Below are 16,314 nucleotides of genomic sequence, written 5' to 3' on the forward strand. Positions count from 1 at the left end.
CTTTACACTATTTTTATTTATATCTTGAATTTTTATATTGATGTTGATCATCACCTTATTTGTTTGCATTACCATAGTTTGACACCCAATAGCCGATGTATTTTTCGTGCTGGGGTGTCGTTAAACGTTCATTCATTCTGTCTCTCTCTGTCTCTGCCCCCCCCCCCCCCCCCCTCTCTCTCTCTCTCTCTCTCTCTCTCTCTCTCTCTCTCTCTCTCTCTCTCTCTCTCTCTTTCTTCTTCTTCTTCTTCTTCTTCTTCTACAGTGTGTTCCAAAGAACACCAACATGCATTTTACAAAAAGAATCTTCCCCCAAACCGCACAGCCGACTAAGACTGAAAAGAAATAATAAAGCTATATTCAAACATTAAACACGGGCATTTTGAGGCAATGAAGTGGATCCGCTCTTGCGTTGGTTAATATATTAATCTAACTCTTAACGTTTTGGTGCATATTTAATGGATTATATTTCAAAATTTTTGTTTAATGGCGGTGATAGTCTATTATGAGCTGTTAACGAGTCTATTGTTGTCTTCATTATAGTCTATTATGAGCTGTTGAGAAAACGAGTGTTGCCAAAGTGTACTTCATTATAGTCTGGAGAGGACACAGATACACCTGTAACTACAGTAAAGACGAGGGGGCGGAGGTGGGGGGGGCGGAGGGGCGGAGGGGAGGAAGACTACCCTAGTTCCGCAGAAAATTTGAGTACTCTTTTCACAGGTATCCCATACGTTTCAAACACAAGCTTACTTGACACAGTGGTACTAGATGAAATAAAATTGCATACATTTTTGGCGCAGATGAAACTAATTAACACACCCACATTTAACTAACACACCCACATTTATCACCAATCACAAGACTTGTGGTGTCAACTTCTCTATCAAAAGTTCAGTGCACCTCGAACTTTGACCAGCCGATGTTATTTGGTTTAGTACTACCTTCAAGTTGCGAGTGGGATCCACGTTATCAGATACCCACTCACCAGAGATGGGTGTACCTCAATTTGTTTTATTATCCTGTCACTTACTGTATTTTCTGTGAAAATTAATAACACCTAGTGTTTGAAACCTGGTGTTGTTTGTCTATTATACGTCGATGATTTTCAGATGTGCAACAGGGCACATGCTTATAAAATTTTAGTCCAGACTCAATCTCTAATGACGACACACGCATACAATTTGTATGGCGTTGTCATGACATTAGTGTCTCAGACTCTATTAAATAGTCTCGATTCTAGACTGAACGCTATATAAGCATATGAGCATTCAAGAAGTTGTAGCTTTGTTTAAATAACATTAAACAAACTTATACAAAGGATGACTGACCATATAAAAAAACTGAATGTAATAAACAAAGAAATAACACTATAAAACAAACATATCACTACATTTATTCCATTTGTTGTAACGTAAACAAAGGCTTTGTCGTTGCATAGAAAACAAAAGCATAAGTCACGCTTACGTAACACCATTTTAGGACTATTACAGAAAAGAACACACGGGGGTGGGGGTGATAGGGTAAGGTGGTACCCTCACGATTATTTTATCAACGGTGGGTTTGGAATTGTTTTAATGCAAAATAATATTTACAAATTATTTTCAAAACATTGTCGGTTGTACATGTTGGAAAACAATTATTTTCACTGATAAAACATAACCCATTGGTTTGAAATTACCTGATATTTTTAGTACTAAGTAAACAAAACAGTGAAAATGGCATACTTCCACTTACCTCAGCAAAATGAGACAGTGATATAGAATAAGAGTGGCTATTTAAAAAAAAAACGTCATGGTCAACCTATATTGATTTTTTGCAAGGTAGTTTTCAAAGGAAAGTACTCTCTAAAAATAGCAGTCACCCAACCCACTCGTTAATATTGTATTGTAAAAATAGCAGTCACCCAGCCCGCTCGTTAATATTGTATTGTAAAAATAGCAGTCACCCAGCCCGCTCGTTAATATTGTATTGTAAAAATAGCAGTCACCCAGCCCGCTCGTTAATATTGTATTGTAAAAATAGCAGTCACCCAGCCCACTCGTTAATATTGTATTGTAAAAATAGCAGTCACCCAACCCGCTCGTTAATATTGTATTGTAAAAATAGAAGTCACCCAGCCCGCTCGTTAATATTGTATTGTAAAAATAGCAGTCACCCAGCCCGCTCGTTAATATTGTATTGTAAAAATAGCAGTCACCCAGCCCGCTCGTTAATATTGTATTTTTCACAGAATATATTCTGACACAAAAAATGCATTATTCTCGGAGGTAAAACTTCGCCTCGGTTCCAATGTTTCTGGTAGTAGATTCTGGATTTTAAAATAAGAAAATAAAACTGCCAAGATTCCCACCTGATCCCAATATGACCATTTCTGTAACAGACCTAATACATAATATCCTAATATGAGCGATATAATGCTCAGTTCTGGAATCATCACATTAAAGATGGCACATGTTTTAAATATACAACTTTTTCTGCGTAACTTTGCGCTAGTATATATATATATATACAATATTTGATTCACGCAGTGTTCAACACAATATACACAATGGGTAGTTAAGTACGATACCGCAGATTATAAAATATAGAACTCTAGAAATATATATAATATATACCTATAATACACAGTTTATTGCTGTAGACAAAAGCGTCTAAAAATGAGATTCGTCGACTACACAGTAAAATGTCATGGAATGATACAATGCATTTGTACATATACGTCATGTAAAATTGCCATGGAATGTTTAGTATGGACGTGAAAATGTAAGCTAAATGGTAGATTACAAGCTTTGAAATGATTTCAGTACGATACAATACAAACATTCATTCAGCAGTATAATACACATATTTGTAATAATTGTTGCCCTTGTTTACTATTAACTTAACAGTGATATCAATTGCATAATCAGCTGTATATCGATTTACTGGACAACAAAAGAAAATCGATTATGTATTTACTTTTCTTTAAATCTATCGAAAAGTATTCACTTTAAATATCCTTTAATTTTTCTATGAAAATTATCAATGTTTTGTCAATATTTTAGGCCCATGTTGACAAATCTACCAAATTAATTGTAACATAGAAAATAATCGCGTCTCCTTTGTTGTTGAGTATATAACTTGTAAAGTTTATGATGCTCTGATATTGTGACCATAATGACGTTATTCCAGCACTAGGCGAGTTAAAAGGTACACAGCACTATTTGCCGTGTCATTACTTGATGTAGCATCCGATTTAGGAAATAGTTCTTCATTAAAAATAAAATACAATACTGAAATATCTTTTTAATATTTCATTGGCGATTACAAGTATGTTTACCTCTGTAGTATATATACAACCCATTGATTTGAAATTACTTGTTATTTTGAGTACTAAATAAAATAACTGCAAGTGGTATACTACCACTTATATAACAGCAAAATGAGGCGCTGCTCTTGCAAAAGGGTGACTAAGTGAAAATTTCGTAGTCAACCTATGTTGACTTTTTATCAAGATAGTTATCAAGAGAAGGTGCACCCTAAAAATACCGGTCACGTAGCCCTCTCACGATATTGTTGTATTTTTCACAGACTATATTCTGACATAGAAATTGTATTGAAATGCATACCATTGAAACGTGTCGACTGAAATGGTATTTTTAACATCTACAATTACACGTGGTTACTTAGAGTATCAATTTATATATTTTTATGGTCGTCCTAATATTTGCAATGGCCGAAACAGGATTTTATTTCCGAATAATTTCATACATATATATATGGAAGTAAATTAAAACCCAAAAATTAAAACAATTAAAAAAAAACCATTGACCCTGACGTTTAGTCCTTAGTAGTCAGAAAAATCTTACAATGGAAGCAGTTCAATTGCTATTACACATTTTAAACACTACATTTGTAAATTCATTTTTGTTTCGTATTTAACATAAACCATATACGTTTAGTATACATTATGTAATTGCATACGGTACTTAGTATACATGTTATTTAAAGTCGTCAGTCGTGTATTTGTGACCTTATCGTTAATTGTCCATTAATAATCTTAAATACTTCCATGTTTTATAAAGGAATATGCAAAAAAACCCACACAAAAAACAACAACCCCCCCCCCCCCCCCCCCTACAACCCAACCTCATACAAGCAAACCAAAACAAGAACAAAAAAACGCGCCTCCCCCTCCAAAAAACCACAACAAATACAAAACAAACAAAAACGAAAAACAAATCCAATCCCTGCCCTTAAACATCCCAAACAGAATTATTTAATATAATTTTTATATATTTATTATTTCTAATGATGTTTGAAAATAAGTGGAAATCACTGAATGAGAATGAGAAGTTGGATGCTATTGTTGTTTGTTGAAACCTGGGATTCTTGTAGTAATGCAGACATTGGTTATAGCAGCGATGTTCAGTCATTATATTAATAATAATGTAAATGGTCTCACATCAGCAAACTATGTGTCTAAATGAGATCAACAATAAATCATCTTATTAACTGTTATCATAGCGCGATCCCCCACAGCTTTAAAGCTGAACCGCTGTACCACTTTATACCCACACAAATATTCACTTGCAGATATTATTGAACTACCTAGTGCACTTAAGGTGATCTTAGCGCTAAGATCGCTTCGTGGAACGGAGCCCAGATTAGTAAAATATATTATAATACATATTAACATTTCCAGTACAATACAGAAGACACCTAGTGAGACTTGTATCACTAAATAGGTTTACATTATATGAATAACAAGTGTATATTATGCTTGTCTTCAAAATCATTTTAAGTTTAATTATATGAATAACAAGTGCATTTTATGGTTGTCTTTCAAAATCAATTTAAGTTTAATTATATGAATAACACGTGCATATTATGCTTGTCTTTCAAAATCGTTTTAAGTTTACATTATATGATATAACAAGTGGATATTATGCTTGTCTTTCAAAATCATTTTAAGTTTACATTATATGATAAGTGTATATTATGCTTGTCTTCAAAATCATTTTAAGTTTAATTATATGAATAACAAGTGCATTTTATGGTTGTCTTTCAAAATCAATTTAAGTTTAATTATATGAATAACACGTGCATATTATGCTTGTCTTTCAAAATTGTTTTAAGTTTACATTATACGAATAACAAGTACATATTATGCTTATTTTTCAAAATCATTTCAATAAAATGATGCACCAAACACTTGCTAGTTGTGACCGAATCAGAGATGCTTAGAAAACTCGGGTTCCACTCTTTTCGTCAGCAACAAATACACAGGAAATACCATTTCAAAATATGAAAATATTTCCGTCTGAAAAGATGCAACAAAATCTTCTATCATCTTGCTTTAGGCACCCCGCTGCAAAACGTCTCATTCTATAGAGACATAATTATTAAAACATACTCAACTGAGCCAATCCGCTACACTTGTCTTTGTGACAATGTCATATTGTTTAAGCTTGAAAGACATACTATAGGGCACATACCTAACCAATGCTCCATGACTTGTATATCGAAAATCTTAGTTATCATAACAAGCAAAACATAAAATGTATGACGGTGGTATTTGCACCCGATACAGTCATTAGAATAATTATAACCAACGACTGGTTTTTATACATTAGACCATACATATTTTGACAACATTGCTTGTTATAAATCAGCTATATCGCTAAACCGTAATGCAATCCCCCCCCCCCCCACCAAAAAAAAAAAGAGAAAAAAAAAGAAGCAAAACAGTATCTGTGCACAATGCAGAGTCGAATGGATATTTGGCAAAATAGTTACTTCCATGAATCCCTATGTAATGTTCCGTCTATAGGAGGACAGCCACTCCCGAGGAGATCCTTTACAATACATCCTTCTAACACAGCTACAGAGGACTGCCACTCCACTACATTTCTATATTCTTAACACACTACAATTCCTATCCATCTACCAACTGCCCATCTCCATCCGTTCATACAAATCCGCCTATAGCCTTGTCAAACCATCATTTAGTATGTTTAATAGATAATAATTTTATATTCTTAACAGGTCATGATCACCCTTCTCTAATTCTCTGTATCCTAGATAAATTACCAATCATTTCTTGAGCTATCTAATAGTGATTACTTCAATAACATATGCTTTGAAATATCTGATAGCACAGAATATATTTATTTGTAGTTTTTAATAACCTATAGCGAAATCAAGACATCACATTTATAGACCTGTTATGGAATACAGCCATCACCATTTATGATGATCTATTATGGACGGGTATATATGGAATTCAATTTTTTTACAAATATAAAATGACAAACATGAACAAAGGAATGTTAATTAAGAAACGTGTACATTGTCTATAGCACCATTGTCCAAAGGTCAAGCTTAATAAAAAACATCAGAGCTATGGCCCTCAAAGGCTGAAATTCTTTGCACTGAAACAATATATGAAATATCTCTTCACAACTCAACCCTGTTTAACCCATTCAGTGCTTGTTCTCACGTGAGTTTATAAATAATCTTAAACGAACTATTGCTACACGTATGTGTAGAACGTAGCAATGAATCAATAACCTGGCAGAAGAAATCAGACGATTTCCAAGACTATAACAAAATATCATTTTGGCCAATATTTACAGAATTTAGAGCATGGGATAATTAATTATTCAAACTAAACGTTGTGTGTTTTAACATCAAGGCTGAATCTGATCCTGAAACGAGATCTTCTGTATATTTAACGAAATAGAGGCCCGATTGCTGTTACAATGCCAAAATAATCGTCTTTTCCATCGTGGCTGTTGAGTATTAGATCCATACCATATCAGAATGTATGGAGTGTTGCCATAGTGACTAGCGAGGGACTATGGTCCCACACTCGAGAGGTGTAGCTTCACGTCGGCAGGGCAGGAGCTGATAGGTTTCTGAAAACCATGTCCACCGAGACCAGTATCTTTCAACCTTCCTTCTTGAGGTCAATCTCCTTCAACCGTATGTCCTTGAGATCAATCTCCTTCAACCGTACGTCTTTGAGACCAGTCTCCTTCAACCTCACGTCCTTGAGACCAGTCTCCTTCAACCGTACGTCCTTGAGACCAGTCTCTTTCAACCGTACATCTGTGAGATCAGTCTTCTTCAACCTTACGTACTTGAGACCAATCTTCTTCAACATTGCTTCCTTGATAGCAGTCTAATACGATTTTGCTTTTTTGAGACCAGTCTCCTTCAACCTTGCTTCCTTCAGACAAGTCTAATTTAATCTGACTTCTTTGAGACTAATTCCCTTCAACTGTCCCTCCTTGAGACCAGTTTTCCTCCACCATACTTCTTTGGGACCAGCAACTGCGCCATGAGATCAAGTCGGTCGTCTAGCATGAAGTATTCAATTTCACGCTCGTGCCACTCTTTGCAGGATAGCTGTAAGGTTGTCTTATGCTCTTGAACGCTGACGTTGAACTAGTCTTCTGCAGTTTCCAGTGGATGGTGTTAGCTATCTGCTATGCACCGACCCAGTTCACTATGCTTCTTTGTGCAAGATGATTGCACATTACACTCGGCATGGCTGAGAAAGACACCAAACAGAGAAGTATGCTTTCTTAATGAAACTGGTGGCAACATCCCTTTAACAGACAGTAAATCATGAATGATGATGCAATTATGTTGTGCTCATATTTAAATTCATTTCTTGATGGTCAACATCTGCAAGCAGAATACCAAAGTCCAATTCGTGTTAGCATGCGCTCTAGTATTCCAGTGTATCCACAATGTGATATTCGTTATCGAACTCTGTTACAATTATCACTATTCTGACACTTATATGGAACAAAAGACAACCTGCTCGCTCAACTGTTCAAAGTACATATACTTTTCAGTAATAATATATTATGCCAATTTCTGTAAGAATAATAATGATTAAGTCTGAAAAGCCTTGTAACGATATAACCATCTTCATCACAACAATACAACAATCATCTTCATTACTTTGTGACACGACTGAACTGTAGTCCAGATTGTGTTCACTGTGGGTCAATCTCAACCAGAATGATCTCCATCATACCACTGTCGGGGAGGTGGTTCATTTCCAGGATAAACGTCGATTCGTGGGAGTAGTGGCGCACTATGTTGTCATCCATTTTCACCAGAATTCTGAAGTAATAACATCACGTGTGTTAAGTTTGTATTCATAACTAACAATATCTCCCCCTGTCTCTTTCTATGCAAACAATGTACTATCAGTCTGAACATAGTGACACTTAACAATACTCTTTAGGTATTATATGTATTTAATTTACGTTCAACATTATTTGTAAGATAGTGATTCAGGGCCCCATCCCTGACATTATCGACATAAATAAAAAATAATTTAAATATATGTCAAAAACATGTGAGCAATTTTTATTGGTTAAGAAGACTGCCTTTGAAACTTCTTATTTACTAGTTTTAAAATACTTCAATTGAAATAATTATGTTGCAACAGACTGGTTAAAGTACGTATTTCAGGGTTTTAATTTTCCCGCCATAACAATTTTCTTTACAGTTAATATGAAAGATTTAAATATTATTCTGCTAGAAAATGAATATCCATATTCAATTCAGTGAAATCAATTACAAAAACCCATTGTATTGACTAGAAATCATGCATAAGAATTTATTGTTAAATTCCTTGAATTTTCTTTGTTAACATTTTTAAAAATGTCCTTGCTATTTCATTAATGAAACATTTTCCAACATATTTTACTTTATTTACGCAGTAGAAACCCTCAGGATGCGTGTATAAATCTTCAATAAAATTTAATGATATTGGTTTTGTGGGGTTCCTATTTCAAACGTGGTATACTTTTATCTACTTACCCTTTTTTGGATTTCTTGTACAGATGTTTTACATTGTTTACTGGTATCATATACTTTTCCTCTATCTGAAATCAAATATAAAGTAAAAATTATCAATAGTTCGCATATAGCCACTGTTAATACTAATACATTAATATATTATCTATAGGTGTTAACATAGTTTCCGTTTTATCTAAATTAGACCTTTTCATTTTACAAAACCACAAGATATTATTCTCATTCTAACACTAAAATTTCTTTTAGCATGTTTATAGAATAAGGTGTTTTGTAAAGGTCGGTATACGTTCTTTGTGGAAGAATTAGAATAAGAACTGAATTACATGCAGTGTTGTTAAGCTTTATAAACGTTCAATAAAATAACAGAAAGAATAAAATCAATGCAAAGTTTCAAAAACCTAAACGAAATTAATAAACGGCCATTGTGTGAAATATCTTATTGTTGTTTACTATGTTGTTAATAATACTGACAAAGTTTAACAAAACTAAACAAAGTTGATAAATGGTCACTGTATGAAGTATCTTGTGGTTGTTTGCTACATTATTATTGATACAAAACTCAACATAACTAAACAAATTTGATAAATGGCCATTGTATGAAGTATCTTATGGTTGTTTGCAATATTGTTAATGATACAAAGCTCAACTCAATTAAACGAATTTTATAAATGGTCACTATATGAAGTATCTTATGGTCGTTTGCTACATTATTAATGATACAAAGCATAACAAAACTAAACGAATTTAATAAATGACCACTATGTGAAGTATCTTATGGTCGTTTGCTACATTATTAATGATACAAAGCATAACAAAACTAAACGAATTTGATAAATGACCACTATATGAAGTATCTTATGGTCGTTTGCTACATTATTAATGATACAAAGCTCAACTCAATTAAACGAATTTGATAAATGGTCACTATATGAATTATCTTATGGTAGTTTGCTACATTATTAATGATACAAAGCTTAACAAAACTAAACGAATTTGATAAATGGTCACTATATGAATTATCTTATGGTCGTTTGCTACATTATTAATGATACAAAGCTTAACAAAACTAAACGAATTTTATAAATGGTCACTATATGAAGTATCTTGCGTTTGCTACATTATTAATGATACAAAGCATAACAAAACTAAACGAATTTGATAAATGGTCACTATATGAAGTATCTTATGGTCGTTTGCTACATTATTAATGATACAAACAAACAAAGCGTAACAAAACTAAAAGAATTTGATAAATGGTCACTATATGAAGTATCTTATGGTTGTTTGCTATATTGCTAGTGATACTGACCGCGTTCAGTAAACCATGCATGGTAGGCAATCTCAACAGGAGAGCTGTGAATGCTGCCTCGTGTTTCTCTCGCACGTACAGTAAGGCTGAAAAACACAAACACTTTATTACAGTTTGAATCATCACAAACCGACAAAACCCCCCTCCCCCCCAAAAAAAAACCCCACATTAGAAACTAGGATCTTTTCGCCACGGCAAGAACAGAATTCACGACTGCTTGTGACATGCTTCTACAGGACTGTTTGGTTTACACGTTTCCATGGAGACTAATAATGACGCAACCACTATGAATGACAGCCTGTATGTGATTCCGTCACCCAGACAGGTTAATCAGTTGATCAGTCAATCAATCAAGCAATAAACTGACTAAAGAAGCCAGGAAACAAGCAAACATTTCAATCTTTCAGAGAGATGTATCTATGGTTCGACCAACAGGAGGGCATGCTAGAATTTATTTTTACTATACATTAACTGAAGTATACCTATATCTTAGTGAAAATTACGTTTTACAAACAAAACGGGTGTGCCTTCATGTCCCATTGCCTTCCGAGTCCGCGCCCTGTTACAGATCTACTGAAAGTAAAGGTGGGGCATACACAATGGTATTGTACGCTGTTGCACCACTTAGTACTTACTCTTTGAATGTTCACTGCAGTTGCTGAATGAATCGGTTCTCTGTCGTTTTGCAGGCTGAGCGGCAAAAATATCATCCGTCTGTGCCAATCCGTCAACCACACTTGTCAGACTGAAAAGAAAAGTTAACATTTAAACAATTTTCACTATTTTTGTATGTACAAAACTGAATGTTGTTACGATCTATTTGCGCCAAATGACGCTATCTGAATATTTGTCAACTGATATCTGAAGGATAAAACTGTTTTCTGTTAAGAAAACCATATCTCTGCACAGAGTATAGTTGGAAGTGTATTTTGGCAAAATTGTGATTACTTTCCTCAATCTTTGTAAGATGATTCGACTATAGGACTGCCACTCCCTACGAGATCATAAAGATTAACAACTAATATAATTTCCAGGTGCTATTCTATCTTATTTTTAATTGTCTAAACTGTTGAATATTATGTTAAACATTTTATTATGAAAAAATACCATCTGGCTAACACAAACTGTGGAACCCAGAAAATACTATATTTAAATATCAGGATCAAAAACACAGCAACAGTGACTGCCCGTTATGGATCCAACAGGTCGATATATGCTCTCAAAAGATTTTTTGTTTTAAAAATGACTGAATTTTGTAACACGACTGACTCCTTATTGCCGAAAATCGGTGAAATAATCTATTTCAACAATGATCTTTAATTTTGATGTAAATGTAATACTATCCAATGTTTCTCATTTATTTTTGTGCAAGCAGTAGTGTATACAGTTACTAATTAAAAGAAAATAGTTTAATTAGTACTGTATTCAAAATATACAATGTGAAAATTAACCAAAAGTAAAATGTCAGTTTCATGACGTCACTGACCACACATACTGATGTGATTTAGTAACCCATTATATCTTACCATTATATATCATGATCTCAAGATAAATAAATGTCAAATTATATTTTCGAAATATATTTTTCATGGACAGCCGCGTGGAATTTACTAACTGGTAATTTCCTAAAATCAGATCTTAATATGTTAAAGATTTTCTTTTCGCGCGAATGGAATAATCAGTTTGATATATTCAATCTGTCATATTTTATTACATACTGTTTAGTACTATTTAGGCTATGTTCAACAGTGGGGTCTAATCAAATGTGTGACCAGTTCAAGGTATCCCACCCTGGCACTAACAAATTTGTCTCTGAGATTTATACCACTATGTCATTCTGCGATTATCTATACAATACTTTACCAATAACATTCACATACTTTACTCAAATAACAAATGTAAATCAACAGTGAGTGAAACCTGGGCGTGGTTTCAGTATCTTGACACAGAGAATAAAATTTCTAAAGCTATGTTTATTAAAACAGCAGTTATGTTCTTGCTTTCAAAGCATTCTAGATACCCGCAATCTCTTAATAAAATATCAAGGTACCCAGAAACGCGCGACGCCCTGAAATATTTATACTACGTCTCACTAAGTCCGAAATCCTCCCTCGCCCACTACATAACGGGTTATCAGCAGAGCCAGGTATATTTCAAACAAACTTGACTGTTGTAATCAATACATTTTCTTGTACTACTCTAAATCTCGATCACAGGGTTAAGTGTTGAAGCGGCAGACAAAAAAAAAAAAAGGAAAAGAAAAAAGAGAGTTCTCTTTGTTCCACCCACAATAAACGCAAACAGACGTCGCTGTGACCGATTTAAAGACCCAGTTTCACTTTGAAGTATGACATCTAAAAACACCGTCGGGCCGTTATCTCAAGTGGTTGAAAAATCGAATGCAAGTAGATCATTATTTACACACACATGGCCTTAAAATGTGTAATTCGTGCAAAGGTTGAAAAAAAACAGTGTCACAATGGGATTACGACTTCGAGATATCAGCGAGGTTTTTGTTAATATTTTCGACAGATCTTTAAGAGGTGTTTAATGCCAAAATGTATGAATAAGTAGGTTATTGGTGTTTGAACTTAATTTAAAAGTTCTTATAGACAAAACATCTGGAGAGTAGTCTTAAGCATGTCAAAACACGCCATTTATTCTGCCTTGTGCAAAGATATGATCGCCGTTACGATAATTGTTTTGTTGTTCACATGTATGTATGCAGAGAAATTTTCATTTTCTACGTATTCTAATTAATTATATCAAATGTATACATATATTTCCAAAACTCAGGTAAAATATTTTAATATCTGCATTATAAATTTAACATCACGAAAATAGTTTAATATGTAGTAAGTTATTTGAAAGTTGTGCATTCTAAAATAAGGCTTGTTTTCAGAGATAAACATATACGCCAGTGTTAGAGATCTTACACAACTGACCACAAAGGTGAAACAATTCTAATACCACCCACCCATAAAATAAAATCAACTAATTCTTACTACTTACAAATACTTCAATATTGTACTAACCCTTCATTAAACAAGGATATATACTGCCAAAATCTCTAACCACCAACAAATTCCATAAAATGAAATTCCATCAAAACTCGTCATTTACATGTACAAACAAGTTTTTAAACTACCAATCTTGGAGGGGGAGGTACTTGTTTCTGTTTTTCGAATGTTGTGTGCATTATATTCTAATCTATTTATTGGTAGAACGTTACAATTTATTTGATTTTATTCTGTGGGTGGCGGATACCAAAATATTATAAGAAATATTTTTAACAATCCTGATTGTATGGCAACACAGCCATTTAAAAAAATTGTTTGGCATTTATTATTATTTTTTATTAAAAATGTTTTTATATATATATATATACACCTACCTTGAGCTTTCGTCATCAGGGGCTGCACAGATAAACGAACTGATCTGTGAAAATAAGAAATTAATTAAATAGAACCAAAAATGTTTTAAATATATACGAAAAACCAAACTAAAGTACAATATATCTGTAGTTCTGGTCAAAATTCGTTTTTTAAGAAAAACTAAATTCATAGACATAGGATGGATTGATTCTCAAACACGAAATTTACTAATATAAAATTAAATATTGAAATTTTAATATAATAATAAATGGAGGTTTTTTAAAATTTTTTTACTATTCTTAAATAATTGATCTTCTTAAATTAGTATCCTTGATCCATCCAAGTATACAAAATTAAGAATCCATCTGTCCATCCTTGATCCATCCAAGTATACAAAATTAAGAATCCACCCGTCCATCCTTGATCCATCCAAGCATAAAAAATTAATAATCCATCCAAAATTAAAAATCCATCTAAGTATACAAAATTAAGAATTAATAAAAAAAAAAATATTTAGAAAATGATACTATATTAGAGTTTATTCAGATGATGGTCGTTGGAGTTTAGTCCGGAGCAGTAACTTGAATATGATACTAATTGTAGCGTGTTCAGTATTCTGTATATAAGGTACCTTGTTAGCATAGTCTCCTTGTTCTAACTTGAGGTGGTTAAAAAACACCGGATTGGATATCAAGTCGACCATGGGGTAGAACTGTGATCTCTCACACGAGGTGTGGTAGACCTCGGCTCGGGATGACCCTGAAACAAACAACAACATTCATTTACACTATTATTCTGTGTTTCTTATAATTACACATGAGTTTAATCTTAAAGGCATACTGTCACAGATTTTAGGACCTTATTTCTCTAAAAAATGGATAATAAATAAAAATTACATTAATTGTTGGAAACCAAATCTAGCAATCGCATCACCTTAACTGAACCATGATGGAGTGAAATCCATGTCAACCCTCTCAGCAATTTTAGTTTTTGAATTATGGACCATTGCCATAATTCAATTATTTTTCCAAAATATCATTAATAATGGAGTATGGTGGTTATGAAGATGGTTGAATAAAGTACATTTAGGGACAAATCAAATATTTTTTGTTCAGGTAATACTTTGTTAGACTTTTAAATAGGTCAGTGGTCTGTGACAATATGCCTTTAATATGGCAATAAATATACTCAATAACAAAAGAAACGCCAATATTAATTTGGTTTTATTCTATTTATTTTAAAATAATTAAATTTCCGTTACATTCATTGCAACATAACGTCATCCCATTGGTCCAGACGTAGCAACAGGAGTTTGTTCTTTTGTCAATGAATGTCAAAATTACGTTGTCAGGGAACGTAATATCCGATGACGTCATTTTATATGGACAAGTTGTCTTATGGAGCGTTATTGTTTATGGACCAAACATAATTCAAAATAAAGTATGAAGTTGTTTTAGTGTTATTATTAGCAAGTATGATTCAAATTTAATTATAAGTATTGTCTGTTATTTCTTTTAAGTTCATCTGGGTATGAACAACAAAACAAATCATTTGCAAACTTATGTGAGAACAGCTTCGCCGATCAGAAAGTTTACGGGCGATTTTTTTTTCAAACCCCGATGAACGTAAACGAAATAACAGATAATATTTAATTTTATTCATTTTCAACTTATTTACGTGCTTATAGCCAATTAATGTTCAAGCACGCTGTCTTGGCCACACACACTAGCTATCTGGGCTGTCTGTCCAGGACAGTGGGTTAGTTGTTAGTGGTTAGTGAGAGAGAAGAGGGTGTAGTGGCCTTACACCTACCCATTGAACCTTTTAGAAATATCTTTCGGTTGGAGCAGGTACCGGGCTGTGAAGCCTGTACCTACCAGCCTGTAGTCCGATGGCTTAACCACTGCGCCAGCGAGGTCAATCCTTAATAATACAGTTTGAATTTCGTTAGTTTTTGTGTATATTAAAAATATCAATCTCAGGACATTTTATGCCCATTTTGACAGTCTCTTTACCCAATTCATTACATTTTATTAAAAATATGCACTTTTCTTTTGTTGTTCAGTGTACATATTTTTATCTGTTGAATAGAAACAAATATTGTATTCAATAATGTTGAATATAAATGACTTCAGTTTCAATGTGCCTATTACATCATAGTGTGGTATAATATATCATATCATATCACATCATTTATATCATATACCATACCACATTATGTCATATCAGAAACAACACGCCATATAATATCATAAACTAATGTGCTGCTAATAAAACGAGAAACATAGGCAGCTACATTATACTTAAGATAATAGTTTCTACATATTTAACTATTTTGTTCAATATGTGTTGCTTCATTAAAGTATTGTACTATTGTACAGTGTACGGATTATTCTATTTAAATAAATATACTAATCCCCTAACAACAGTGGGATGCGTGAAACTGTTTGGAAATTTGCCATTACTTACCATTTGGTGATAAGCACGTTTCCTTCGCTTTTGAGTTTTTCCTTCTTTCTTCATCTCGTGTTTTCCTTTCAGCTCCCTGGAACAAACAAGATGGCAGAATAATCAGTAATTTATAAACATGAATATACATGTATGTTATCTACGAACATGTGTTCTGGAAACCATTACATACAAATTAGTAGGAGGAATATATTTTAAATGTCCTTAATAAATCATTAGCATCAGGATCAGGAGTGCCAATGCGAGGTCGGTGTGGGATCGATCCCCGTCGGTTGACCCACTGGGCTATTTCTCGTTCCAGCCAGTGCACCACGACTGGTATACCAAAGGCCGTGG

At 33.5% G+C, this 16,314-nt stretch overlaps 1 protein-coding gene across 3 annotated transcripts in view; it reads right to left on the reverse strand.

The window, feature by feature from the left end:
• Positions 1-1,380: 1,380 nt before the first annotated feature.
• The window catches only part of LOC121373863 (grainyhead-like protein 1 homolog), a 77,642-nt gene continuing 62,708 nt past the window's right edge, over positions 1,381-16,314 (reverse strand). For all 3 annotated transcript variants that reach the window (XM_041500639.1, XM_041500637.1, XM_041500638.1), the window contains exons 12-18: positions 15,979-16,054; positions 14,141-14,268; positions 13,530-13,573; positions 10,771-10,880; positions 10,136-10,221; positions 8,830-8,894; positions 1,381-8,124 (exon numbers count right to left, since the gene is read on the reverse strand). In XM_041500639.1, coding sequence (XP_041356573.1) covers positions 7,995-8,124; positions 8,830-8,894; positions 10,136-10,221; positions 10,771-10,880; positions 13,530-13,573; positions 14,141-14,268; positions 15,979-16,054 — 639 coding nt within the window. In that variant the 3' untranslated portion in view covers positions 1,381-7,994. The remainder of the gene's footprint in view (positions 8,125-8,829; positions 8,895-10,135; positions 10,222-10,770; positions 10,881-13,529; positions 13,574-14,140; positions 14,269-15,978; positions 16,055-16,314) is intronic.

The sequence above is a fragment of the Gigantopelta aegis genome, chromosome 6 (assembly GCF_016097555.1).
Source record: "Gigantopelta aegis isolate Gae_Host chromosome 6, Gae_host_genome, whole genome shotgun sequence".
NCBI classification, from domain to species: domain Eukaryota; kingdom Metazoa; phylum Mollusca; class Gastropoda; order Neomphalida; family Peltospiridae; genus Gigantopelta; species Gigantopelta aegis.